General features: G+C 37.4%; 1 protein-coding gene across 2 annotated transcripts; it reads right to left on the minus strand.

Moving 5' to 3' along the window:
- Positions 1-1992: 1992 nt before the first annotated feature.
- On the minus strand, positions 1993-25064 carry LOC105920253 (macrophage mannose receptor 1). Of its 2 annotated transcripts, none has more exons than XM_012855791.3 (31): positions 24833-25064; positions 23946-24308; positions 23545-23715; positions 23014-23169; positions 21279-21389; positions 19241-19378; positions 18934-19110; positions 17709-17863; positions 16234-16347; positions 15959-16074; positions 14962-15110; positions 14648-14847; positions 14258-14373; positions 13468-13543; positions 13092-13245; positions 12512-12550; positions 11194-11357; positions 11041-11102; positions 10051-10151; positions 9780-9922; positions 8457-8562; positions 8093-8220; positions 6778-6822; positions 6558-6660; positions 6237-6469; positions 5848-6016; positions 5374-5538; positions 5145-5261; positions 4790-4945; positions 2634-2663; positions 1993-2541 (listed from the first exon to the last, which is right to left on the minus strand). In XM_012855791.3, exons 1-31 carry the CDS (start codon positions 24978-24980, stop codon positions 2285-2287), a joined length of 4362 nt encoding a protein of 1453 aa, XP_012711245.2. In that variant the 5' UTR covers positions 24981-25064; the 3' UTR covers positions 1993-2284. The 2 variants fall into 2 exon arrangements, with proteins under 2 accessions (XP_012711245.2, XP_012711246.2); XM_012855792.3 differs by having other exon boundaries at positions 13468-13540; positions 24833-25063.
- Positions 25065-26193: the final 1129 nt, after the last annotated feature.

The raw sequence follows: 26193 nt of genomic DNA on the forward strand, positions 1-26193 counted from the left end.
GAACATGTTCATAATCTTCGTCCAGGAATTATTGACGATCTTTCATTTATTATTTTTGCCGAGGCTTTCAGCGTCATGTGTTCTACCGTTGTGCTGGAGCTACGGAAGCTGCTGTTGCCAAAGCATGGCTGCGTTCCGTTTTGTCTGTGATTATTCCCCGTACTTACCGTGTGAAATGTAACATTTGAACATATAGTTCTATACAATTTAATGAGATTAATGGTGCGAAAAGTACTGACAGTTAACTGTGGAATAGTTAGGAATGAGGACTTTTCACAGGTGGCATCTTATCACAGAATCACACAAGAGTTCTCTGAGCTCCTGAATCTGCATGCCTGGTGCTTGATTTTGTACACCTGTGGCCATGAGCATCTGATTTCCATTATTTGGATGGGTGAGCAAATACGTTTTGTAATATAGTGTATGTCTAGTTTTCGAATTTGGCCATATTGGAGACCTAAATTTGCATGTGAAACACCCAGAATCTCATATCACCCTTTTCTCCTGGATTTTTAGGGTGTGCTTTTAACAATTGTCCGTAATGTGTAAGCAGATATATCCTGACATCATCATTTACCCACCATTTACTTGACATGTCCATAATAATAACAATAATGGAAATAATATTTACTGATGGATCCTTCGAATTCTGCTCATTGCACAATTGCAATATTGTCTCAGTTTGCCGACTTCTTTAAAAGGTTGGAAGAAAATAAGATAACAGCTTATATATATATATATATATATATATATATATATATATATATATATATACATATATATGTGTGTGTGTGTGTGTGTGTGTGTGTGTGTGTGTGTGTGTGTGTGTGTGTGCGTGTGTGTGTGTGTGTGTGTGCGTGTGTCAAACAAGCATAAATTTGATTCTATTCTGCTTCATTTTATTCTATGATGATTTTTATGATGACTTTATGTGACACCCCTAAAAAAAGACACTTCATTGGGTGGGCCCTGATACAAAGTGGCTGGGTCTAGGCCCTCAATGAATAAATCAGACTGAAAGATGGTTGCTTCTCCTTCTCCTCTTCCCGTAGTTCTTGGAATGTGGAAATTTAAATAATTAGAGGGAGTTGACTCATTTATACTAACGTAGTCCTCTTATAGCCGGGTTTCTGTGAGACAAATCAATCTGATTATCAGAAATCAACTCATTAACTAACAAAGTCTTTGGAGGGAGATACCTTATATTTAATGAACCACATTTAATTGTTTTATTTTATGGTTCAAGTTGAGTCGTATTGATTTTTCGGAGAATTTTATGATGTACTCATTTTAGATCAGTTTTTATTCTGTTTAGTTTTGACCGTGGGAAAAACACTGTCTCAACGGGGTAATGGGTGGGTAGCAGTACAGAAGCTGCAGAAAGGTGTGGAAAACTATGACTCTGCTTCCTAGTCTGGACTCTGGGTTGTCAGCATTTTGGAGAACTAATACATCCAGCCTGATTCCTAGAAAGAAGAGTTGCACCATCTAAGGTGGGATGAATGCCGTCTCTCCAGGTCAGTCCAGGTTTTCCCCAGAAGGTTCAGCAGTATTCATCTTACCGTCATGTACTTCCCGTTCTGATTCTTTGCTTAAACCTCAACAAATCTTCACCGCATCCATAAGTGTAAAAACTATTTCACTGTTTATATCACAAAACAAAAAAAGGGGGAGTGTATGTTTTAGAAATTTCAAGTAGACTTATTTTGAGTCCAGAAATACACTTAATGTAAACATCCATATATGGATTGCCACCTTTTCAAACAAAGGGGTTGTATTTCCAACCAGAATTCAGAAACATGTTCCTCTGGTTTGTTCTATATCCTTGTTAGTTGTTTCTGTTTTTGTGTCTGTATTGTTGCATAGACCTTTTTACTCCAAGAAATTACCATTAACTGCTACTCTGCTACCTCGGAGTTCATACATCATCAAAGTGTAATTGCCATATATCGTATAATGGATTTATTTAAATGTAATAACACATGAACAGTATAGTATTGTAAAATGTTTATTTTCCTTTTTTAAGAGTTACAGCCAATGACCTTCATTTTACATTGAAACAGTAAAAGCAATAAACAGCATATAGAAAATAAGCGTCACATGTAGCTATTATATACATTCAGCCATGGCTAGAGAAAGAACAAATAGGGTTGTTGTTAAATTACTTACCGAATGCTTATTATGCAGTAAAAAAAAAAAAAAAACACTTAAGCATAGTTGTTTGTATGCAGTAAAATTTATCACAAACTAGTTAGCACAATTTAAATTTCTGCAAATTCCTAAATCACAGAGTTAAAATTGGCTCTGGGTTTTCTGAGGGGATTTCTGAGATTTCGGCGTTCTCTATGAGCTTATTAGTGTCAACCACATCAGGCCGAGATTTTTCATTGAAGTACAAGGGATTTTCAAAGGTTGGGAAGGGACGAGGAGACCTCTTGTAGAGGAAGATAGCGACAGCTACCAGGGTGGAGATGATGGCGATAAGCAGCACAACCACCAAACTTGTGTGGACACGACTGCGATCATCACGTCTTTGAGGCTCTGCACATTGAAAGAGTAGACAGAGGTCAGTTTTTGGTGTAAGAGCATCAAAATTAAAGTGATCATATAAAGGTTATAAAGATTTGACTTACGTGGATTTGAACCTGAATCTGTGATCATAACTGTTCAGAAAAGAAAAGATAACTTGGTAAATAATTAACCTCTTTCAGCTTAAATTCATCTGTGTATCATGTAAAGACTGTAATTTTTGACTGCTTCACTGAAATTTATAAAGTCTATTTATTGCAAGGTTTTAATTGTCAAAGGCAATCATCTCCGTACAGCTGAACTTCATTTTACTTCTTGAAAATACATGAAGTGTCTTTGAAAACCAAAGAGGCTTGATGAAATAAGAGGAAAAATAAAACGTAAAACCATTTTTAGGTTTTTAGTGTCAAGAGACAATAAAAATCATATTGTCCTTTTTTGGCTTCAAAAACTATTTAATCTAGCGACAAGTGTACGAATGAATCAACAAATACCACTGGCGGTATACAGTACACAAGCATCAAGAGAAGTGGTAAAGCAGTGTGTGTACGGCTAAGCACACCCTATTATTAGTTTGTAAATAGCTTGTAAAACCGGCTTCGCATTAAAAATATTGTAGTTGTTTTCTTAAAGAGTTTTTTTTATTTTCCTACACTGCTTTGGAGGAACTTGGACCCTGCATTTTCCTACAACTTTGTTGTGTTAAAGTTTTAATACATAATGTTTTTTTAACAACTCCCTTAGGGTACCATTACCCTATTTCAATCAGGCTGAGGTCTGGCATTCATGTATGACATTGCAACATATTGATTTTTTTATTTTTATTTCAGTAATTGTGCTGCAAATTTTGTTGTAAATGAAATTATCCTGTTTGGACCAAGCTTCAGCTAACAGACAGCGAGCCTCGCGATTAACTCCAGAAGGAAAGAAATCTTTATTGGTTATTGTAATTGTACATTCCAATGAAATTTGTCTTCTGCATTTAACCTGTCCTGTAGGGACCACTGGGCAGCTTTTATAGTGCCCAGTGAATAATCTGGGGAAAAGGGTCTTGCTCAGGGACCCATGGTGGTAGTTTGTGGGGATCAAACGGGGTGCCTGCAGCCTTCTCTGAACGCAAGTGTGCTGCTCTAACCACTTAGGCCACCACTCCAGAACTTTGCCATAACTTTGCTTGTTTAGCTTCTGGTGTGTTGTTCTGACATACTCTTTTTAGAGAGATGAATATTTTTTAAGCAAGCTACATTTGTACAGTAATTATTAGTGTCCTGCAACTAACTTTCAATAATTTAACTTTTAACCTGCTAACTAAAGCTAGTAGAATCTGTGATGGACCTTGAAGGTGTTTTCTCCTACAACACTGTGTGAGCTTTGGGGGAATTTTCCGGGATGTTCCCACTGAAACGATTGGAATCTTAAATATTTCTTGTTAATTATCTTTTTAACTCTAAAATTATTAATTTGAAATAGTTTGGGAATTACCTGTTATCCCTTCTCAGACTGCTGAGCAGCTATTATTGCTTCTCTAAAGTTATTGCCAATGTCTATCCCCTTTGGCATTGAGCAAACACACCTTAAGGCCCCATAAAACGGAAAAGTTTAGATTCTCGTGTCCCTACTTATGAAGACGATCACACATACTGACTTGTCAAATCTTAAATAGGTGTGAAAGCAGTAATGGTGAACTCATTTTGAGACACACAGCTTTTTAATTTGTTTTTTTGTTTTTTCTATAATAAATATTATTTGAGTGGACTCTGCAATATGTTTTCACACACCTGAAATCAGGTTTAAATAATCTCAGAACCTGATAAAGATCAGAACATTTTATTTTGTTTTGGCACACAAAAACAACTAACTGTACTCCTATACATGTGCAATCGCAAAGCAAAAATGAGGAGAACAAAATCCAAGCAGGACACAAAGCTATTTTATTCCAAACAGACTAGTGTGGTAGTATTTGTAAAGATAAAATTGATTGTAGAGCTCCCCAAAAACAAGTTAAGCTTTTCACCAACTGATGTTTTTAAACCTCTTAAATACCAAAGTAATGTAAAGTAACTGAGAATACAGGCTGTAAAGGATCATTTTACAGTTTATTTCTACTTCTATGTTTATTTTTCTACTATTGTGACGTGTATTGTTCTTTTTCAAGCACTGTCCACGAATCTTGAAAGAGTCTCAAACATAACTTCATACTGGGATTTCTAAAGGAGTCAAACACATTATAATATTTTTATAACATCACAAGGCAGCTTACCTTTTGGAGTTTTACAGATATACGATCTGTCATGCCATCTGCGACCTGAACTCCATGTCCCATCTGCAGTCCTGATAGCTCCAAATTCAGATTCAGGCTCATCTTCAGCCCAGTTAGTATAGTCAAGAACGTTTTTATCTAGCCATGCCCATGACCCTAGTGGAAAATAAAATAAATGATATGCTGAACAGACATTTTACATTATTTTATAAGCAATAAAAATAATTCACAAATGCTTAAAAAATAAGCATCGAGGGATACATTATGATTTAGTTGCCTCTGCTGAAAGCGCAAGAGGCCTGAAAACGTATTTCATGAAATTGTATCTTAAAATTAAAAGAAATACTTGCTTTACCTCTGTGTGTCTTAAACAGGCCAATCCAGAAAGAGGTCTGGCTGTCTTTAAATAGTTCTATGCTGCTTTGGAGAAACTGTTGCTCAGAAGTATCTTGAACACTTGCCAGGACTCCACCTTGTCATTTAAAAGAAACTACATGTAACAAAGTCTCAGCACTTACTGGAAACAGGTTTGCTTTCATTTATTGTCCACACGGACAGTTTTAAATTAGGTTTAGTGTTCTTACCATGTCTTACACAGCTGCTAGCCGCATCTGCCCACTCAATTTCATCTGTGACAAACAAGTAACAGTTGCCTTTGAATGGCAACCAGCTGTAACTTTCCTGGTACTCCACACTGGTATCTTCAGGGCAGCGGCCAGGAAATAGGGTGGAATCTGTAGGGGGAACGTCTGCAAAAGAGATCATTGATTATGATTACCATAAAATATATATTTAAAAGCTATTCCCATTTTCACATGCAGTTGGTTTGCTCATGGAAGAAAGCCAAACTATCGTACAATCCCAAAACTTTGTGAGTAAATAAAAATTTAAAAAAAATAAAAAAATCCAAATAATAAAGTGTGATTGCAACAATGTAGCAGCAAAAACAATGATCCTTGGTATATATATATATATATATATATATATATATATATATATATATATATATATATATATATATGGTTTGTTGCTCCAATCACTGCAACATACAGTCATACCTGTCGACTGCATACAGGCACTGTACATAGTCTGGTTGCAGAGAGCTGTCCGCCATTTTCCATCCCCACCGTCTACATACACACACGGTTTGTCCCAGCTTGGTTCGTTTTCAGCCCAGTTGGCAGAAGTCAATTGCCAGCCATCAATATACCTGAAATAACCTTCAGTCTGAAACCAAAAATAGAGCTCATATTGAGAAAAAGCATGTTAAAAAAGCTCAAATTGAATAAGATAATACATTGTACATAAAAAAAAATAACTCAGCAACTTTGGAATAATTTAAGATGCAACTAAAATGTTTTTTAAGATGTATTTTCCCATTCAGTTAGCCTGCTGGAGATCATACATTTCTGGGCTGTCTGGGTTTCAGATCCCTGCAGCTTTCTACCTTGTTTTTGTTTAGTCCAATCCACAGAGATGCTTTGAGAGTCAAAGCCAGTAACTCAACGTAGGAGTTTGTCCACTCGTTTCGTAGGCTGGCCAGGCTGGCCTTGTCGTTTTCACAGCGGGTCCTGGCATCGTCCCAGGTCAGATTTTGAGCCACAACCTTGATACTGTCATTTCCCAGATTATTATAGATGGTAGGATCGATTGGATTGGGGGTATCCGGATAACCTGGCTCTGTTGGGAACAAAGTAAAAACAAGTTTAGTTTTCAGTGAAATGATGGTAAAAGCTTTAAACCTTAAAAAGTGTCTAAACCAACTCACTGATATCTTTGTGACAGATAAATCCATTTGTGTCATTGCAGGACTTTATCAACCATTTACCGAACCCAGAAGCCGCTGAGCTAGACATCAGCACACACTCTTCCTGGTTATAGGTAATAAAATGTATAATTAAAAGTTATAGTTATATCTTTAACCTCATAATTACATTTGGTTGCCTAAACACAAAACATTTCAGTAAGGTTCAACTTTTATTTATTACCTCGTTCCATCTTTGATAAAATGATCCAGGACGTCGAGTACTTTTCTAAAGAGCAAAGGAGGACATTTATGATGAGTATCAAATTTGGTTTCGTAAATCCTGAGCAAACACTATTAACATCTTACACCCCAGAGTAAATAAAGAGGATGAAATAAGCCCTTTATGCATCACCGTCATCAGAAGATCTTATGACAGAAGAGGCCAGCAAGTACACAATTTAATCCATGCACACAATTTAGCTTTTAAGTCTCATATTTCATTCATACTGCAGCGCACTTAAAGAAAAAGTGAACTGAACATTAGAGGTTTAGTAATGGTATGGGTTTCTCATTAAAAACATTTTTATTAGACAACTGGGAATTCCTGTTAACAATATTGATAGCAGAAGTGGTGTCTCTGACATGATAAGTTAAGTGGGGCATGAAAACTCAACACCTATTAACAGCACCTATTAACAGCAACACTTTTTTGTGATGCATACAACCTGACTTTGATTAATTTTAAATGAAACAGATACATTTGCATAAACCGACACACTAGGAAATCCATGTCATGTAAGCTAAATGTAGTTTAATTTTATACATAAAATTACAAATAAACTCACTCATATTGTTATTTATTGAACAGAAAAGATTCACATCAATCCTTCACTGAGCTGGCAAGGACAACCAACACTAGATTAATATTTGCTTTTAGTTTTCATTTTCTTATATTTTATTTTGTTTAGATTTTCTTACTTATATCCCAACAGCTTTTTTTTTTACTTGCTTTCATTCTGTTTGTATTTTCCAATGTCCATGTAAAGCACTTTGCATTGTCCTTGTACCGAAATGCACTATACAAATAAATTTGCCTTACCTAGATGGTCGCACTCTCTGGCAGAACGTAAACGTAACGTGTGCATTTCAAGTATATTGATTGGACGATCTGAGCTTGGGGCTGCAGTATTTGTGCCCCCCGGCTGTCTACTGAGAGCGTGTTGGGCGGTAATGCGCATTATTTCAGATGTCCATTATTTAAACAAAGGTTGGTGGGCCAGCCCAATATCAAGGCGCCTCAAGAGGATTTAGCCTACTGAGCTTGTCAGTGTCCTGGCAGACTTAGATATATACACACAAATATTTATAAAATTATTTTATTGGTAGGGAAATCTGTCGTTTTTTTTTTACAATATTACTCCATAAACAATGATCCTGTCCCAGTGATTATTGCGAACATAGAGCTCTACAATGACATCTGGTGGGCATGGCCCCACTGGCCCAAGATGCAGAGACACCACAGCACAGCAGAGTAGTATAACAGAGAATATACTTACAGAATAACCCCAGTTGGTGTATTGCCTTGTTTTTCCATCAGTCCAGTAAAATCCATCTTGTCTTAAACTGTTTAAACCTATCCATAGATCCATATGAATAGCAGGGTTCATTCTGGTGGTCAAAAAAACTGTAAATTGAAAGATAGAAATGACAAAAAGTTATTTTTTTTCATGACTATAAGTTGCAGATGGTTTTTTTAAGTATGAAAAATAATGAATTTAAAACAATCCAACTAAATTATAAATTGATAATGTATCAAAATCGATTTAGATAGCTAATTATGCTATGGATGTAATTTAGTGATTATGTCTGAAAAGGAGTATGAAGAAGTGAGTATGAGTACTAATATTTATGAGTGCAGACCTTGCACTTGTCTCGTGGGAATGGAGACTAACTGGGCTTCCATACTGATGCACTGAGTTCTTGCATCTTCCCAAGTGGTCTTGCGTTCAGTTATGAGCTTGTAACACTGTTGGCAACAAAGCACGCAGGAAAATTGCTTAAACAGAAGCAGGGGTAAGGTTAAAATCATGCAGAAAACATTTGTAAGAGTAGCCCTTTAATACACAAATCAGAATGAAGCTCTCCAGCAAAAGCCAAGTGTGACCTTAACAACACTATCACCACAGTTAACCCCAGAGGTATAAACATTTTTCTTCAGTTTTGTTTCAGCCATTTTCTAATAAGGTCACACAAAGTCTGCGCTGCTCTTGGAGGCCTGTGGATGGGACCATGTACCATGTAAAGTTCTTGCCTTGAACCAGAATATTGAAACAGGGGTTCTGAATCAGTTTTCCAGCATGAAAATGCTCTATCCTTCGTCATAGAGAGAATGTAATAGGTAATTAAACAGTTGAGATGAGACTCAAAGTTTTTGGATGAAAAAATCCATGGATAAAAAAAATCCATCTATCCATCCACCTACCCACCATTTTTGAATGTATCAAGAGCAAGTGGTGGAGGTGCCAGGTCCAAGACTTCAGCCCAGACATCCCTCTCCCCAGCAACACTGCCCAACTCATTCTATGGTTTGCCAAGGTATTCTTTTGCCAGAATGAGCTTATAGTTTCTCCTGCTCAGGCGTCTCCTCCATTTGGAATGTACCCAAGAAGACATCCATAGCAATGTGGATGCGCCGAGTTCCTCTGGATGCCAGAGGATGGAGTGATGCAATGAAGGAAGCTAATTTCAGCTGCTTATATCTGGGATCTAGCTCATTCAGTCAATTATGGTCAGATCTCTTGACATTAAAGTTCCCTGTCTAAGACAGTAACCAAAGCCCAAGGGGATTGTTTCTCCCATTTGTTTTTTGTTTGAGAACCAAGCCACAGATGAGCAAACCCTCACTCTGGATGAACTGTTCCAACATACCATATAAGTGAAGATGCCAATTAGAACTGCTGTTGGAATCACTGCTGGAGACGTAGTCCTGGAGAGGTTATCGTCCTTTCCAGGACTACATCTTGAGCTCCCATCCATTAACAGCACAAACAGGATCAAATACATGCAGCAGGCCTGATGGAGTCCAACATGTACTGGGGACTAGCTCACCTTTGTGCCAGGAATATGGACACAGCTACTGTTTGTTTATATGAAGAGTGAGTAGTCCATGCAAGCATTGCTGCACCCCGTACATGGATTGTGAACATTGTAAAGGGTAACAATCTAATTGTAAAGATATTTTACCTTTGTGCCAAATTTTGTCCATGTTGGTTGACATCCGCCTTTGGGAGGCATTGTTGGGGCTGCAGTGGTGTTAACAGGTGCAGAGTTTGATCTTTTGCAAATGAACTGAGACTCCCTTCCACAGTTTGAAGTGCGCCAATACCCTGTGAGGACAGCAACAATTCAATGAGTAATATCCACATTTTTGGGGCATCATATTAATACTTTTCATACATTTCAGTTGGTGTTTGCTGAAATTCTTAAATATGACCATTTTGATATTCTTGCTTACCCATATGATATCCCATACCAACACAGTTTTCATCAAATGTATTAGTATTAGGCTGGTCTTCGTCCCATCTTTGAAATGACACCGGAGTACCATCCATCCACCTTGTAGCGCAAACAGGCCATTTGAATAATATAGATTTATGTAAAAAACATTTCTGATACTGTATTCTCAGGTACAGTATGTGTTATTTTCATACATAATTACATCTTTATAAAAAAAGAAAGAAGGAAATGGTTAAAACCAGCATTAATTATGTCCCTTGGCATCACTGATTAGATAAAACACAAATTTCAATCTAACAGCTAATACTAAAAGACTTCTTGCGACAACAACAACAACCTAAAAAAATGTGTTTTTGGGCAAAGGTTGGCTTATAAACCTTTAAAAACACATTTTTTTCTATCTAATGGTTGCTTACATATAATACATAGAAAATCAACATCCCATGTGAAACACCAACTGCAAAACTGAATGGTGTTAGCGCATCACACCAGATACACTGACAGAATAATGCAAGATAAAGGATATCACTTTTAGCGATAGCTAAAATTAATATCAGAAAGTTGCTGGCACAAATCTGTTTCAGAAGGGCACAAGTCCACTATCCTATTGGTCTTGCTCTGACTAGCCATTCACCCAAAACTTCTCTCTATTTTATCCCATAAAACACAATACTAAAAAATATTATCTAAGCCTGCAATAGATTTACTGGACAAAACCCCTTAACAAAACCTTGCAAACCAAACCTTAATATCCATATAGAATTCCTTTGACTCAATATCTTGCTAAATGTACCTGTTATTTATAAACTTTTTCATCATAATTACTCAGGGCCTACATTTAAACTCAATTAATTAAGATCTGTTACAGCTGGTTGCATAAATGTTGATAAACTGCTTGTAGTAATTTAAGTGTTCTAGTAGCCTGTAAATCCCCCTCTGCTTCCTGGAGTCAATGCGCATTATCTTTCTATTACTCATTAATACTCACCAAAATGATCCATCAAGATCCACTGATAACCCTATATACCACGTTCCATATTTTCTTGATATCTGTAGAAAAAGAAAACAAAAGAGCAAATGCTGTCTGAGAACAAGCAATACGCGTGATTTAAATGTGCTTATGGTGACTGACTATGCCTACCTGTTTCCATAAGAAAATGTTTTCCTCTCTACTGTTGATTGATGCTAGGTCACCGTGTCTTTCCTTGCAAAACTGACGAGCGTCTTCCATAGACTTAGACATTTGGTTGATATAATATTGCTTCCCTTTCCACTGAAGCCAACCATCTGGCGTGGTGGTAAATTCTGTAAAGATTTTGAACGGTGTGACATTACTATCTGAGTTACTGATCTAGCAAAACGTAAGGGCATTTGTGTTTGGTTTATTATTTTTTTGTGCAGCCATGCTTCTTACAAATTATTTCTGTATGATTGGAAGAAACTTTTTATTCCTCTTTATATGCATGTGTGTTGTATGTGGCTAAATTGATAAGGAAATTGTTTTTGTCGGGCAAGTTAAGTATTTGGGCTGAAAAATCTACAAAAGATTCTCTGCGAAACGGCTTATTTTGCTGTTTACTTCTTTTTTGGTATTCTAATAAATTGGACTAATAAAACACAATGAAACATGAGCATTTTAAAAACAATGGCCTCAGTAATGCATGGAAGAACTATATGCAAGAACAACTGGTTGGCACCTCCTCCTCATGCTGATCACCAGTTTGGTCACACGCTGCTGTGGGTTGGCAATCAGCCTTTTACACTAATTAACAGTTGTTGTATTGGTCTCTTAAGGACTAACAACACACCCATGTTTGTCCTGCAAGTGTTTAATGGGCTGGTGTGAGGGATGCAGACAGATGATTTCATGTTCCCACGTTCTGAAGGACGTCTCTGATAGACCTTGCTTTGTGTCAGACAGTGTCCATTGTTGCAAAAATTGCATCCAGTAAAGGAGACGCCACCTCACACCATCAAACTGCCTCTACCAAAAGCTGTTTGGCATTGGCAGGGAGGATTTGATACGTTTTTCATGGCCACAACCATCACACTCAACTCTGCAGCTCAACCCACAGTAATTTGGCACTATTTAAGGTGGGAAATGATATATTGCCAAGAAGCATTGTTGCAAAAAAAAAAAAAAAAGGTATTTAAAAATAGTTGACCAAACACAAATTTCACTTATTTATTCTGTTGCATTTAGATAAAATTTTTAGTAAAAGCTGCTATCACTGCTCCCAATAAACCCAAAAAGATATTTACATTCCAGCAATTGTCTACTAGTCTGTTTTTGCACACTAATTAAAAAGACATTTGCTAGCTTGTATGTAACAGAAATCTGATACATTGAATATTCTCTTATCAAAACTCAGAGCTAAATGGAATTTGTTAAATGTTTAATCCCAGCTTGTTTCAAGCATTTTGCTTAATTTTGAAGTTCAAAAGCAACATAATCTTACCTGTTACTGTATTGTTGGGAGGAGGTTTTGGAGTTACTCCTATAAGAGCACAAAGCAAGTTTAGTTTTTTTAGTTTTTTTTTTTCAAACACATGAAAGTTATCACAGAAAATGTACCATCTTTTTTTTGTTTTGATTTGAAGGTCAGTCTGATATCATATGGTAACATCGTCTCTCAGTTTAAAACTTTTTTGCAGAACAGGATAAAGGCTGATATTAAAATGACTAAAACTTGAAATGCAAAGATAAGTGTGAAACATAAAACATAACTAGCAGCACCCCCCTCTTGTTTTTCAAAGTAGGGACATCAGATAAACCTATGCAGCCATGCCACTCATATAATGCATATCATGGCTTAAATGGATTGGATGCTTCGTCTAGATATGCATCGTCTGATGTACTACAGTCGTACATAAAACCGTAATGGTTTACAAACATATTTTGATAAACCGTATCAAGGGACATATTTTGAATCCATGGCAAGAATGTTTAGTATCTTTATATTACTGTGTTAAGGCAAGAGACATTTAGCCATTAAACAATATACGTTTACGAAAGACTGTATTTTTTTTTCTCTTTACCTGCTCGTATCTCACACAGCCAGTCGTTGTAACTGTCGCAGTTCAGGTCATTCCAGGAGCCAGACTCATCCCACTTGTAAGTCACAAATTCAACGCATGCTTCATCATTGTTATGGTTGTTTGGCTCTCCATCCTGCCAGTGCTGGAAGTCTACCTGTTAGAAAAAGAAATAGCAAAAAAAAAGTTTTTTTGAGTATATATTTGTTAACTAAAACACAAAATGTTGATATTTGGTATATATATATATATATATATATATATATATATATATATATATATATATATATATATATATTTTTTTTTTTTTATTTTTTTTTTTTTTTTTTTTTTTTTAACACCAAACCAAACAGACAAAAAAAATCAAAGATATACTGACCGGGCTTCCATCAGTCCATTCATAACCAATGTTTGGATCTGCAATATGAAGTCCAATCCATGCTTTGCCATATCTACTGGAGGGAAACATTTGCAAATGTTTTTGACTTTATTTCCTTGGCAAAAGCACAGTGATTAAAATCTTGTACAAGAGAGAGTTGCTGCCACAGGTTGCAAAACAGTTGATGGCACAAGCGTAATAACAGGCTTGAGTCAGCTTTAGGACTAACATTTATCAGCCACATTTAAAAAAGACCAGCTCATCTGTGTGTCCAAAATCATTTTGAGTAGCCAAATTGCTCTTGTTAATTGTGTAAAAGTATTTGAATAAAAATTTTAACAGGAAAAGGAAGACAATTTGTTTCATCTTGGGAGTGTTCAAAAAGGAAGGGAGGAATTCACAAAGTATTGTCATGACTTACATTGCAACTGTTTAGCTCTTGCTTTTAGCTTTTATTTCTGCCCAGGATTTACTAAATACTTGCACTATTCAATTTGTTTTTAAAAAGAGCTCTTTGGGTGCTTTTGCCAGGTGCTGATTGATGTTGGACCTTCTTTGTGCTTCATCTTCATCTCCTGTGCCATCAATGCCACTAGCTTTCAGCAGATGCCATTTTTTATCATTTAATCTACTTTGCGGAAAACATGTCTCTTTAAAAATGTACAGCTATTTTTTCCTGACTGTTCTTGTATAGATATTCAGCAAAATTTGGACTAACTGGGGCAGTGGCCCTGTTGCTGCATTGAACCTCTCAGGAATCACTGTACAGTAATATGTAGTCAGTGTGTACCTTCCAGAAACATGTTCAGAAGCACCGTGGATGCTTAACAGATCTCCTCCTATAGCCCTGCAGTAATCTCTTGCTTCAAACCAGGTTTTCTCTTCTGATCTCGGCCCTGTGAAAAACTTTAGAGCAAGGAAAGAGATACTTAAGTGGAAGCATAAAAATGCATGATTTTCACTAGATTAAGGGCTATATTTGCAGAAACAGGCAAGACTTAGCCTTGAGATGTAGGCTGCACACTGACTATGTGCAAACATCTTTACCCTCTCACCCTCTTGGATGTTTACTGTCAAGGTTTTGGGTTTGTTGAGTTTGTGCCAACGACATCAAGTATTCTTTTTTTTCAAGGGTGGGATAATTTTCTTGTGATTTGCTATTGCTAAGCCATGTCTTTACCTTAGCGCAAACATTTCTTGTTCCCACTCGACTCCACTCTTCTGGACACTGGGGAGGAATTTGAGTTGGGGCTGGTGTTGTTGGAATAGCCCCCTCTGCCACATGTTTGCAGATGTATTTCTCTTTATTGGTGCAGGGCAGTATATTCCAGAGTCCAGCCGAAAACCCAGTGGCAATGGCAACACAACCTTGTAGGTTACCTAAATGATTTGTGAAACAAGAAGGATTTTTTTTGTTTGTGGGTGTTCGCATCTGTTTTGTGTTCTGCTTTGTATGCCTTAAATGGAACAGTGGAATTTCATGGACGTACGTACCTGGCATCCCAGCATTCCAGTGAGTAAATCTCACAAACTCTGTGTTGGTCCAGGTGAAGACATCAATGCTATTCTCATTAGAGAGACCGAGCCAGAAGTTTTTCTCTGGTCTCAGGCCCACCAGGCTCACAAGGAAGGAATTATCCACTCTGTAGATATATTTAAAAGTTAACAAAGCTGTTGTTAGACTAAAATAGAAATGGACTACAGTAGTTGTTCCAAAAAGCGCTGATCGTAACCCCTCATGTATAAACCTGGACAGATCAACAGTTAGTATTTGCAGACTTAAATGTGGTTTTATTTAAAACTTAAAGCAAGTCTAGAGAAACACTAATCAAGTGACCAGAGATTGGAATTTGTCAAATTATTTTTTTTGCTTGATTGGCTATGATTTGTAAGTCGTATATTAGAACATCTTTTTTAATTTATTCCCACTTTTCTTGATCCATAACCATAGCATCCAACAGCATGCACTTCAGTCTTAGTGAATGCAGACAGACAAAGGTTGGGATGTGGCGCTGTGGCACTTAAAGGTTAGATTCGTCTTGTCTGTTCTTCCTTTCCTGTTGGGTTCAAAACTACTACCTCTACCCAAGGTTTTGCAGAACGTTTGTTGCCCTGTAATGGGCCATAGCCCATAAAATACAAAAATGTGAATCATTCAAAAATTCAGTCAGTGGGTTACAACTTGAATAAACATGAAAATCAGTATCAATTACAAAAAGAGTGGTTTGTACATTTCCATAAATGTCACAAACTAGTTTTTTTAAATGTATCAAAATGGTTGTTTTTGTTGAGCATATTTACTAATGTTTATGTTTATGCTTTATCTATCAGCAGTAAAAGTTGCATGTCTGAACTGTTCCAGTTCTGGTGTTGGATGCTATGTTTGAGAATCCTCTGCTGGTGCTTCAGGAATCGTTGTGTGGATTTTGTTATATAGTCTGCCTCAGAATTATCAAGAGGTTGGTAATAAGACAACTATGGGAAATTTTACCCATTTGAGACATCAGCTAAGTAGGAATCTGTGCTCTTGCAGTCTTCTTTAGCTTCATCAAAGGTCTTTGTCTCAGTTCCCACAAAGTAACAAAAAGATCCATGTCTTCTCCAGCCCTAAAGAATAAAGAGGACATTGATTAGAATCAAAGAGTTATACAGAGAAAAAAACAACACTATTTGACAAACAGATGTCTTGTATCTCTCTCAAATGTACTTTTTTCATGTCATGTAAAGTGATAATGTATGGAAAAACCCTATTCATAATTCACTGACAGGTCTGCAGCCAGGATCCAGCTGTACTTCGAGTCCAGTTCGTTCAATGCTGCTTTGCTTCATGCAAATAAATCCATGCTTTTCATCACAGGCACGGTCTGCCCAGTTTCCGTTCTGCAAAAAAAAACAAAGACAAACATAAAAAGATGTTTTTAATTTGGATGGATCTAAAAGATTTCATCATTTAAATAATTTAATTGATTTTTTTTAGATGTGTTTGGAAATACTAACAACAAATAAAACATTTTGCTAATCAAAAAAGGAAGTTGGTGATCAATTGTCATAAGATTTTGCATAATTAAGACATGCCAGCATAACATTGTATACAGAGAGGAACGCTGTGATAATATTTTGTTGTTGGCTTTGTTTCTTCTGTTCTTATTTTTTGTGAGCAAAACCGCAAGCTAGATGCGATCCTTGCATGCCGGCTGTGGTACTTTAAAGGCTGACGGAAAATTCACATTCAGCCTGAAACAAAATAATATCCTTGTCATTTAATTTGGCACCCGATGCTCTACCCTCGCACGCACCCTTTCAGGACACCTGTGACGTGCAACAAGTGCTCTACTGAGCTGCTGATAACATATGCAGTTATTGCTGGAGGGGACACTTGGGCCACCCTCTATGACTCACTGCCCTCACTGTGTATGTCATGCTTATAATGTTGTGTGTATGTTGCTTTTTTTGTGCTGAGCGTTTTTGTCTGCGTTCTCCTACTGTCTATGGATAAGACACAGTCAGAGAAATGCACTTTTTTTCCCCTTAACCATCCTAAAGCATTCTTTTCTATATTCTGCAAAAAGGCAGCACCTTGAAAAGGGCAGCAAGGCCACAGTAAACCTGTCCACCCATGTTTATCTTTCTCTTGATGGGTTGCACTGAAACGCAATTTCCTCCACGAGGGACAATAAAGCGATTCAATTCAATACAAACAATTTTTAGTTGTATGAGAGTGCATCATGGTGAATAATGTTCTTGACTAATCAGCAAATTATGTGTATAGCAAGAAAAACATTCACAAATACAGTAGTTGAGCACATATGGATGCCAAAACGTAGGCTACTAGACATGAAATGGAACTAGGCTGGCATGAATACGTTATATGAATTGGCAAATGGCCGAATTGGGCCAGGACCTTCATATTCTAAGATGAAGATCATGTTTTGACATCAAATAATGTACTTGTCCTGATTCTAGTTATAAAGTTATTACAGAGCTATATGCATTGTGGTCTCCTCATTGTAGGCTGTGCAAAACAGGATAGAGAAATACAAATTGATTGCGTGATAACTCAGATGTAAATAAGTCAGTAAATTGTGATGGTGCGCAAGGTGATGAAAAACAAACGTTAAACAACTAACAGTTTCATTATATCAGTAAATTATCCAGCTATCAAATGAATTATATAGATTGCATGCTCAGACATATATAAGATATGCACCCATGCAAAAAGAACAAACACGGATGCTCCATACCTCTCCTCTCATGAGAACGCAGTCTTCTTCATCAGAGGACACTGTCGGTTCCCCATATTCCCAGCTGGTGAAGGTGACTGTCATGTGGTCACTCCAGTCAAACAACCTTTCGGTGGTCCTGTCATTCAGTCCTATCCACAGCTCATCAGTGGAAACTGTGGGCAGGAAAAGTGAAATCAAGTCTTATTGCATATGCAGAGATACGGAAACATGTTTGAGAACCTCATTTCTATATGTGCATGTTTTCTCCTCATCTTCAGCAACTGCAGTATTTAAAACAAGATCGAGTTTGAAAAAAGCAAACAAGGCGCCTTGTTGTCAGAATTGTCTTTACATGTACTTTGATTTACAGGCTATTTAATGCAGAGGCATTTTACACTTCATCAAAATTAGAAGCACACAATTTGTGAAAGTACAAAATGTGCAAGGTTTCATTTTCTAAAGCAGGTTGGTTCATTTTGATTGTGGTTGCCAAGGGATGTCCCTGATCTTGGCCAAACAAAATCAAGAAATGTGCAGGAAATGCCATTATTTTGTCTTAAAGGGCAAATGTCATTAGATTTTAGAGCCATAAAACCAGTAAGTATTGAAAGTATAAATTGCAAATGTGTGAGTTTTTTTTCAAAATGATTCAAAATGAAATGATTTCTTTATTTGGAAAATAGTAAGACTTTTGTAGCCATGCCTCTCTTAAAAATACCATGTATGCATGGTAACACATAATGTATTCTGGATCTGCAATGTCTGATGAACTACTGGTCTACATACTGTTTAGATGAATTGAAAAAATTCAGAAATATGTTGAATGAAGTGCGGCCGCTTACTCGCAGCAAAAAAAAGAATAGAGTTAACATGGTTGCAGAAAACATTGGTGAGCTTAAGGAAGTAAACAGATTAGTCGGAAATTCTTTTTGCCACAGGATTATACATTGACCACTGGTATCTTGGATTAAAGCAAACTGTTTGCTCCATTACTGCATGGCTGGCTCAGTTATATAAAACAATTGTTCTGATGACTACATTTCAGAGAGCAATGTGCTGATGGATGCATTTTCACATTAGACCAAATTTTAGTCAGAACTGAATCGGAAATTGCAAATGATGATAGCTGCAACTATTTTAGTGCTGTGGAATAGCTACTTTCATATGGCACCTTGTTTTCTGATAGCATTGAAACAAAAGGCTAATAAGCAATAGTGTGATGCACTATAAGAACATCTTGTACCATATCCGAGCTGACTGATGACAAAGCTTTGGTCCTCTATGTTGCGTATGCCCACAAGGTCACCTCCCTCTTTACGACACTCTCTCTGAGCATCGGGCCATGACTTTTTATTGCGGTCAAGGTGAAAACAGTGTCCATTGTAAGGGATCCAGGGGTCTGAGCAAAATCCTTCTTCAACTGATGAAAAAAACAAAACAAAAAAAACAAACACGACAGAATAAAATCAAACATCTCAAGTGTCCTCTAAACCATCAATACTGACACCGGACCAGAATATTTTGTCACATTGTGCAATAATGTTCAGTACTTTGTGGGGGAGCTGCCGGGGCGCCGCCTTTGTAGCAGACGTAGCCCTGTTTCTTTGTGCAAGAGGAACTTTGCCACAAGAACTGGCCGGCAGTGTCAAGCAACGCACAGTTGTGTCCTGGATTCGGAAGTGGGTGTCCTGGAAGAAGACGATCAGTTAGTTAACAGTTTACTAGGGGATAGTTTAATGCTAATAACTTCCTTGTAAGAAAAAAGTACCATACCACAACCTCTTTTAGCTAATCAAAAAGGGATAGTTATTTTTTTAAAGCAGGGTTCTTTACTTCCCTTACTTGTAATAGACAAATGTTGTGTTGCATTGTGTTATTAGAAAAGAAAACAAATCCTTACAGAAGTTCAGGGCTAAAAGACTGACAGATACATGCCCTTGTTTTTAGCTGATCTTAGGTATTTAAAACAGGTCAAAATAAAAAGTAGTTATATCCGATATAAATTTTGAAAGAAATGTCTGAAGGATCTTTCCAAGACAATCAAGGTCAATCAATATATAGAAACACAGATAAATATATAGTCAATTCGGAAAAACTATAAAGGCAGATTCTAATTAAATAAAATATTTAAATTCAGTCCTAGTCACAAATGCAACCAGATTTAATTTAAATATGGCAACTGTTGAAAACCTAGGTTTTGTATTTGAGGGTTTATAACCACTTTCATTGAGTCTTTGACCTTAAAGAATTTCCTCCACCTTCACAAATGGTAACAGCGGATGGTTGATTGCATTGAGGCTTTGACTGCATGCTTTAGTGGGTATAACAGTTCTTTACTTTTACAAGAGAACATCGTTCAGTTTAGTGATGTCTTCCTAGCCAAATGCCATGTACTCCATTGTTAATGATGTATTAATATCCCTCGTCAGCTATTCGCCTGATCAAGTTTCAAAGAAACTATGGGACCTGGAAGAGCACAGTCGTACCGTATCGTCTCCGAGGCATGTGCTCAAGTGACAGTCTGTCACTAAATGCAAAACTTTTACATAGCTTTTGGGTGACTTGAAGCAGACCAGACAGTCACAGATGAGTGGATGGATAGATGTAGCCTGCAGCATCAACTAATGGATCTTTAGCTTAACATGAAATGTGTCCGGCTGTGCACATTCCCTGCTTCCTGTTTGAGTAGTTTTATACAGCCAACATCAGCTAGAACATGGGATCTACCTAACTAGCTGAGGATGTATTTATTGTTCTACAAACTCATAGTAATATGACACTTATCTACAGCAGGTTATGATACCATTACTAATCATAACATCAGTACAAAGCATCTGATTTATCCCTTTAAGTCATGGAACATTTATGTTTTATGTCATTTAAAATATGAATACAAATATGTTATGAAGGCAGCTACATAAGACATATGTCGAACCGGCTAGCAACAGGACAAACTCCCTAACTCTTACACCACTGACTCCCCGTCGGGGATAGCAGGATGAGCTTGTAAGAGAAAACAAATCTGCAAGATGTACATAATATGAACTCCTAAGTGTTAAGGTCTTAACAGAGGGTTTTATTAAACTTTAGAGAAACATCATTATTAGGATAAAGTATTATCTTATCAATAAATCTTGAATGTAAGTGTGTTAGAAATCTGTCTTGGTCTCAAAACCCTTTCTACTGTTTGTAGCAAGGTTCAGCTGGTCAGGCTTGAATATAATTCATGTTTCTCAGAAGTTATTTTTCCACAATAAAATGTCATGTAGTGAGCGCTATTATCTGTTGCACCAAAAAATTCACTGAATGAAAAAATTATTACAAGCTTTAACTGAGCGAAATTTTGTGGAAATTGCCTTAATGTTCGAGATTTATCTGTTATCTTTCACACTTTCATACAGATTTTTTTTTTTTTGTTATTGCAGTTTTCATTTCTGAGAAAAAGTTTCATTCATTTTACCTTTTATGTAAAATATTGCCTTTAAAAGTGGTAACAAGGGAAACTTGCATTGCCGTCTGAGTATGGTCTTTTCATATTGATCAGTAATTATCTGTACTCTCCAGATGATGAATGATCAGATAACTTACCAGCGTCCCACTTCAGATAGCGGACGGGTTTTCCATCAGTCCACTGCCAGCCATGTTCTGGGTCAGAAACCAAGCCAATCCAAAGCTTTTTCTTTCCTGTTCCCATTAGCCCTGTGTGTTTGCATGTGTTTTTGTGACAGAGAGGGGTGAAAAAAGGGAAAAGCATAGTGAAGACTGTGTTCATATTTTTCATTGCTTAAAAACACAACTTCACCACAACAATAGTTTTCTTGTAGATTAATTAGCTGCAGTTAACTGACATGTAAGCTTAAAAGCATTTAGTGATGGGTTCTTGATGGTGTCAAAATTATTTCATGAAGCAATAAATTGACCTGAGATGTTTAGATATGCAACTGCAACACACATGTTGCCCCGTGGCCACTGGGTATAGACAATGGATGGATGGGTGATGGATAGCAATGAACAAGTCTTCTATAAGACGTTTCTGTGTCACGGTTTTTTTATTTTTTGTTTGCTTTTTGTAAACAGTAGGGCTCCTGAGCACTTCATTTAAAAAAATGTGGACTTTAATCTCTCCATGTCCTTCAGCAAGTTTACTTTTCCCTCCACTCCTGTGCGCACTTACATACAGATACGTACAGACACACGTAACATGTATGCATGGAGGCAGCTGTATTTATATTTGTTACTACTTGTATAGCTTTGGGCACAGTGGGTGCGTTTAGGTGAATATCCGTCCATTCAGCCAGGGAGGGAACCCCTCACATCCCTCTCCCCAGGGACTTCCAGCTCATTGTAGGGGATCCAAGGTGACTGAGTTTCCAGGCCAAACGGGATATATTGTCCCTCCAGTGTGTTTTAGCCTTCCCCCAAGGTATCCTCCTTGTGGGTGCGTGCACAGAAAAACTCCAAAGGGGGGCGCCTGATCAGATGCCTGAAACCTCCTCAACTGACTCCTTTCAATGCAGAGAAGCAGCGGCTTCCAGCTGGTGACAGAGCTCCCCGCCCTATCGTCCCGGCCACTTGTGTCAGGGATCTCATTCTTTTGATGATGATCCGCATCTTATTAACATAGGTGAGGGTCGGAACATATGCAGAACAGTAAATCGAAAGCTTTGCCTTTTTGCTCAGCTCTTTCTTTACCGCAAGTTAAACTATATTGTCATTATCAAGTAACAATTATTACTGTTATCATTTCAGTTTTCTTTGTCATGGTTGTTATTGCCTCCCTGGTTACTCCAGCACCTTTTGTTCTTTCCCTAATTTCTCTTTATAGTTGTGATCTGTCAAGTCTGCAGCCTAAACCAGGTATGGCCTGTTTTTTCATTAACTCAATGAGGTCAACTGTGAAACAGAGGGCATATCTTATTTAACCCTGTGTAGTGCAAATCTGCATCTGATATGATAAGGCAACAAGACCCACCATAATGTTCTCCTGAGACGCCACTCCGGACACTTAAATATTATTATACCATCAAAGGTTTAAGTTATTCAAATCTGCATCTTAGCCTGGTCCTATACTGAGCTGATACTTACTGATCCATCATGTTCCAGTCAAATATTACTGGTTTGCAAATGAACTAAGTTTCTACGTTACTAAACTGTCTTCGAAAATCTCAAGCCTTGAGGTAGCAGGGTTAACACTCTATGGTGATATATAAGCACTTTTGGGTATTATAAAAAAGAGCATAAAACATATTGGGTACAGTTAGACTACTAATTCAAAACTATAAGCCTTTCTGAGGTCTTTAAAATATCATGAGATTAGACGTACCTGTGATGAAGGCCTTTTCGACGGGATCAACGATACTAACCAGCGACGCAGCCTGCTGCTTGCAGCTGGCGTCAGCCTGTGTCCAGCTCAGAACTGACTGCATGTTCACCTGGTAATACGCTCCTGTAACAGGGTTTCTGCTCCAGTGTTCAGTAGCTGTGCAGACAAGGACAACAAGTATATTTTACTATTTAACTTTGTGTTTAAAACCATGGAAACAAACTTGCGGTATATTACACATGGAATACATGTATTAAGTGCAGTGTTATTAAAACTGATGTGCAATTGCAGTGCTTGAGGACAGGTGTCCTGCTTGTTTTACATGTTTATTTGGTTCAAAACACCAGCACCACATGAAAATGGTCATTACCAGTCCTCTGCACAACTTGATGTATAGCTAAGAAGGGTTTTCAGCCATTTGAATCACATTCTGATTTGGGAACCACTTTCGTTCTTTGTTGACAGGACATTGTAATCCGAGTCAACATGCTTCCAGCTGCGTTTAGTGAGGTCTAAAGTTGACAAACTTACAAGAAGTCGGGCAGTATCCCCACAGTTCGTGGTTAAATTTGGTTTCAGTTGCACACCAGCTGCGCCTCTCTTTGGAGTCAATCGTTGTGCAGTCTCCATACCACCGGTCTTTGTACAGGAACGGAAACATGCAGATTTTGCCAAACGAATTCCCTCCAATGGTGTACAGCTCTGAAGGGGACATGAGAGGTGTTTCATGTTAAATCAGACAAGATAGCATGTTTTATCCTTTTTTTTCTAGGGAAACAATTATTTGCATATTTTCTAATCTTTTATACTATAAATTTTGTACTTAGAGGATATGCAATAAAAAAGTGAAAGTTAAATTTTATTTTCTAAGCTTCAGTGTTCTTCACGTTTTCAGTGCCTACACACAAGTAACAAACACAAATGCTTTGTACCTCTGGGTGTTCTGGAACAGGCGCCACTAGATGTCCCTGTAATAGTGAAGTGGTTGTTTGGAGTGACAGTTTTGGACAGACCAATCGATTCATCGGCTTTGACTTCGATGTACCACTCCGGCTGGTCGGCTTTGAGAGCGAGCAGCGTGTTATTCCTGCACTCCCACTTCTGCAGGACGCTCTTTTCATCGCAGTCGTACTGGCTCACCTCACTCCCCACACTTTTGCCCTGAGCTCCCAAGCACTTTTTGGTCGAAACCACAAGGAGGCGGTTATCAGTCGTCCAGCGAATATCGCTGCAACGGTTGCCTCTTTTTACCAAGCAAAACCCAGTGGCTTTGTTCATCAGAACAAATGGGGCATCTGCAAAAAAGAATAAAGAAATAACTTTTATGCCAAAAATCATATTTTATTTATTAATATTAATATTTTATTAATATCACTGTAACATTTAAAGCACCCATATTAGGTATAGATACTATGAGAGTCCTATACTTTCCAAGATGCAAAAATTAAGCAGTACCATGCATTTCTTTTATTATAGACATATAATGTCTATAATGTAAAGGAAGTATTTTTATACTTAACACTTTTTCGGAAATTCCTCTCAATACAGCATGTTTTCATTGAGTTCAGTTCAATCAAACTTCTGAGAATGAAAACTTCATAAACTTATTTTTTTTTAAAGTTGAGTCTTTCAAATACAATGAATGCTAAAACAATGAATATGTAATTACCAAAGGGAATTTTATATAAAAAAAATTGCAGCATTTTACCACCAAATAGATACCAACAATTCAAATATCTCTGTAAAATGCACAGGTTATGTCACTGCCAGAATCCCACAAAATTAACAGGCAAAAAAAAAAAAAAAGTCTATACAATACCATTTGTTAGTGTTGTTGATGCCTGGGGTGCCAGCATAAGGAGCACAAGGGCTGCAAGAGCAATCCTTTGGAGCAACATTCCTCTAAGTCTGAAAGCAGCAGACATCTTCCACGCATTGCAAGCAGAGGACATAATGAGCACAAACATGAAAAGGAGGGAATCTTAATAGCCCACCGACATGTTCTCTTTTTCCCCTTTTCATTGAGAAACTGTCATGTTTCAGATGGGCACATTTCAACATTTTGTTGCTGGCCAAAAAAAAAAAAAAAAAAAAAAAAAAAAGCAGGAAGTAAGGGCAGCATGCACACAAACACATACACAAACATGCATTTTCCTTGCACGGATGTGATACTCCAGAAATGGCAAAAGCTGGCCCCATTCATTGTGGAAAAAATGTTTTGCTTAGGGTAAGCACAATTCATGCACAAAGCATTCAGTACTTAGTTGCTTAACACAAACATTAATGATTTAGGTGACAATCATCCACTTTAACCAAAGATCACAGAGACATTAGGTTGACAAAGCTCAAACCTAAGGTTACAACTGCCACAATTTTCCAGCTATTAAAAATAAAACTTCCAAAGAGCTACAACTAAAGAATTTCCCTTTTAAGTCTTAGTTAATTAACTGGAAGCAGCTATGAAACTGAGAAGAGTTATAGGGCATTTTTCTAATTTCACATCAAAGAAAATTATTACATGACACATAAAAAACATTTAAGGGAGCAGCTGCAACAATCAAAAATGCAATGCTCGAAGAAATTGCAATGCAAAGCATAACATCACTGTTTGTACAATCCCAGTTAGTCTGTTAATTTGCAATAATTCAGATATAGAAAAACTGAACAATTTTTAGCTTTGAAAGAGGAGCATGGTATGTATATTTCTTTAAACCAGTTGTTTAGTTATTGCATAGAGCCACACTTTACATATCTATACAGCCGACATGTATTTAGGCACAATATGTATTTTTCCCAGGCTGGATGAGTGCTAAGTCGGCCTTGGCCCAAAATACCCTTTCTGAATTATGTCTGCTTGTGTTGACAAGATGGAACCCATACGGGTCAATCTGTATTTAGGCAACCTATGTAAATAGACTCATTCCAGGAGATTCATCTCGTGTTTAATACAAGGAAAACAAAGGAGCTGGTGGTGGACCTTCGCAGATGCAGACCCACCTCACTGACACAGGTGAACATCCAGGGAACTGATGCTGAGATAGTGGACTCTTATATGTACCTGGGTGTTCACCTGAACAATAAACTGGACCGGAGTCACAACACTGATCCGCTTTACAGGAAGGCTCAGAGCAGACTCTACCTGCTGAGGAGACTGAGGCCTTTTGGACTGCAAGGGGAGCT

The sequence above is a fragment of the Fundulus heteroclitus genome, chromosome 6, assembly GCF_011125445.2.
Source record: "Fundulus heteroclitus isolate FHET01 chromosome 6, MU-UCD_Fhet_4.1, whole genome shotgun sequence".
Taxonomy (NCBI): domain Eukaryota; kingdom Metazoa; phylum Chordata; class Actinopteri; order Cyprinodontiformes; family Fundulidae; genus Fundulus; species Fundulus heteroclitus.

Excerpts from the sequence above, each read along its gene's own strand:
- LOC105920253 (XM_012855791.3), bottom strand. The coding sequence starts at position 24,980 with ATGTTTGTGCTCATTATGTCCTCTGCTTGCAATGCGTGGAAGATGTCT. Across the intron at positions 10,152-11,040 it reads GATCTTGATGGATCATTTTG|GTGGATGGATGGTACTCCGG; the intron begins GTGAGTATTAAT and ends TTGCGCTACAAG. Across the intron at positions 8,221-8,456 it reads TCCCACGAGACAAGTGCAAG|TTTTTTTGACCACCAGAATG; the intron begins GTCTGCACTCAT and ends TTCAATTTACAG.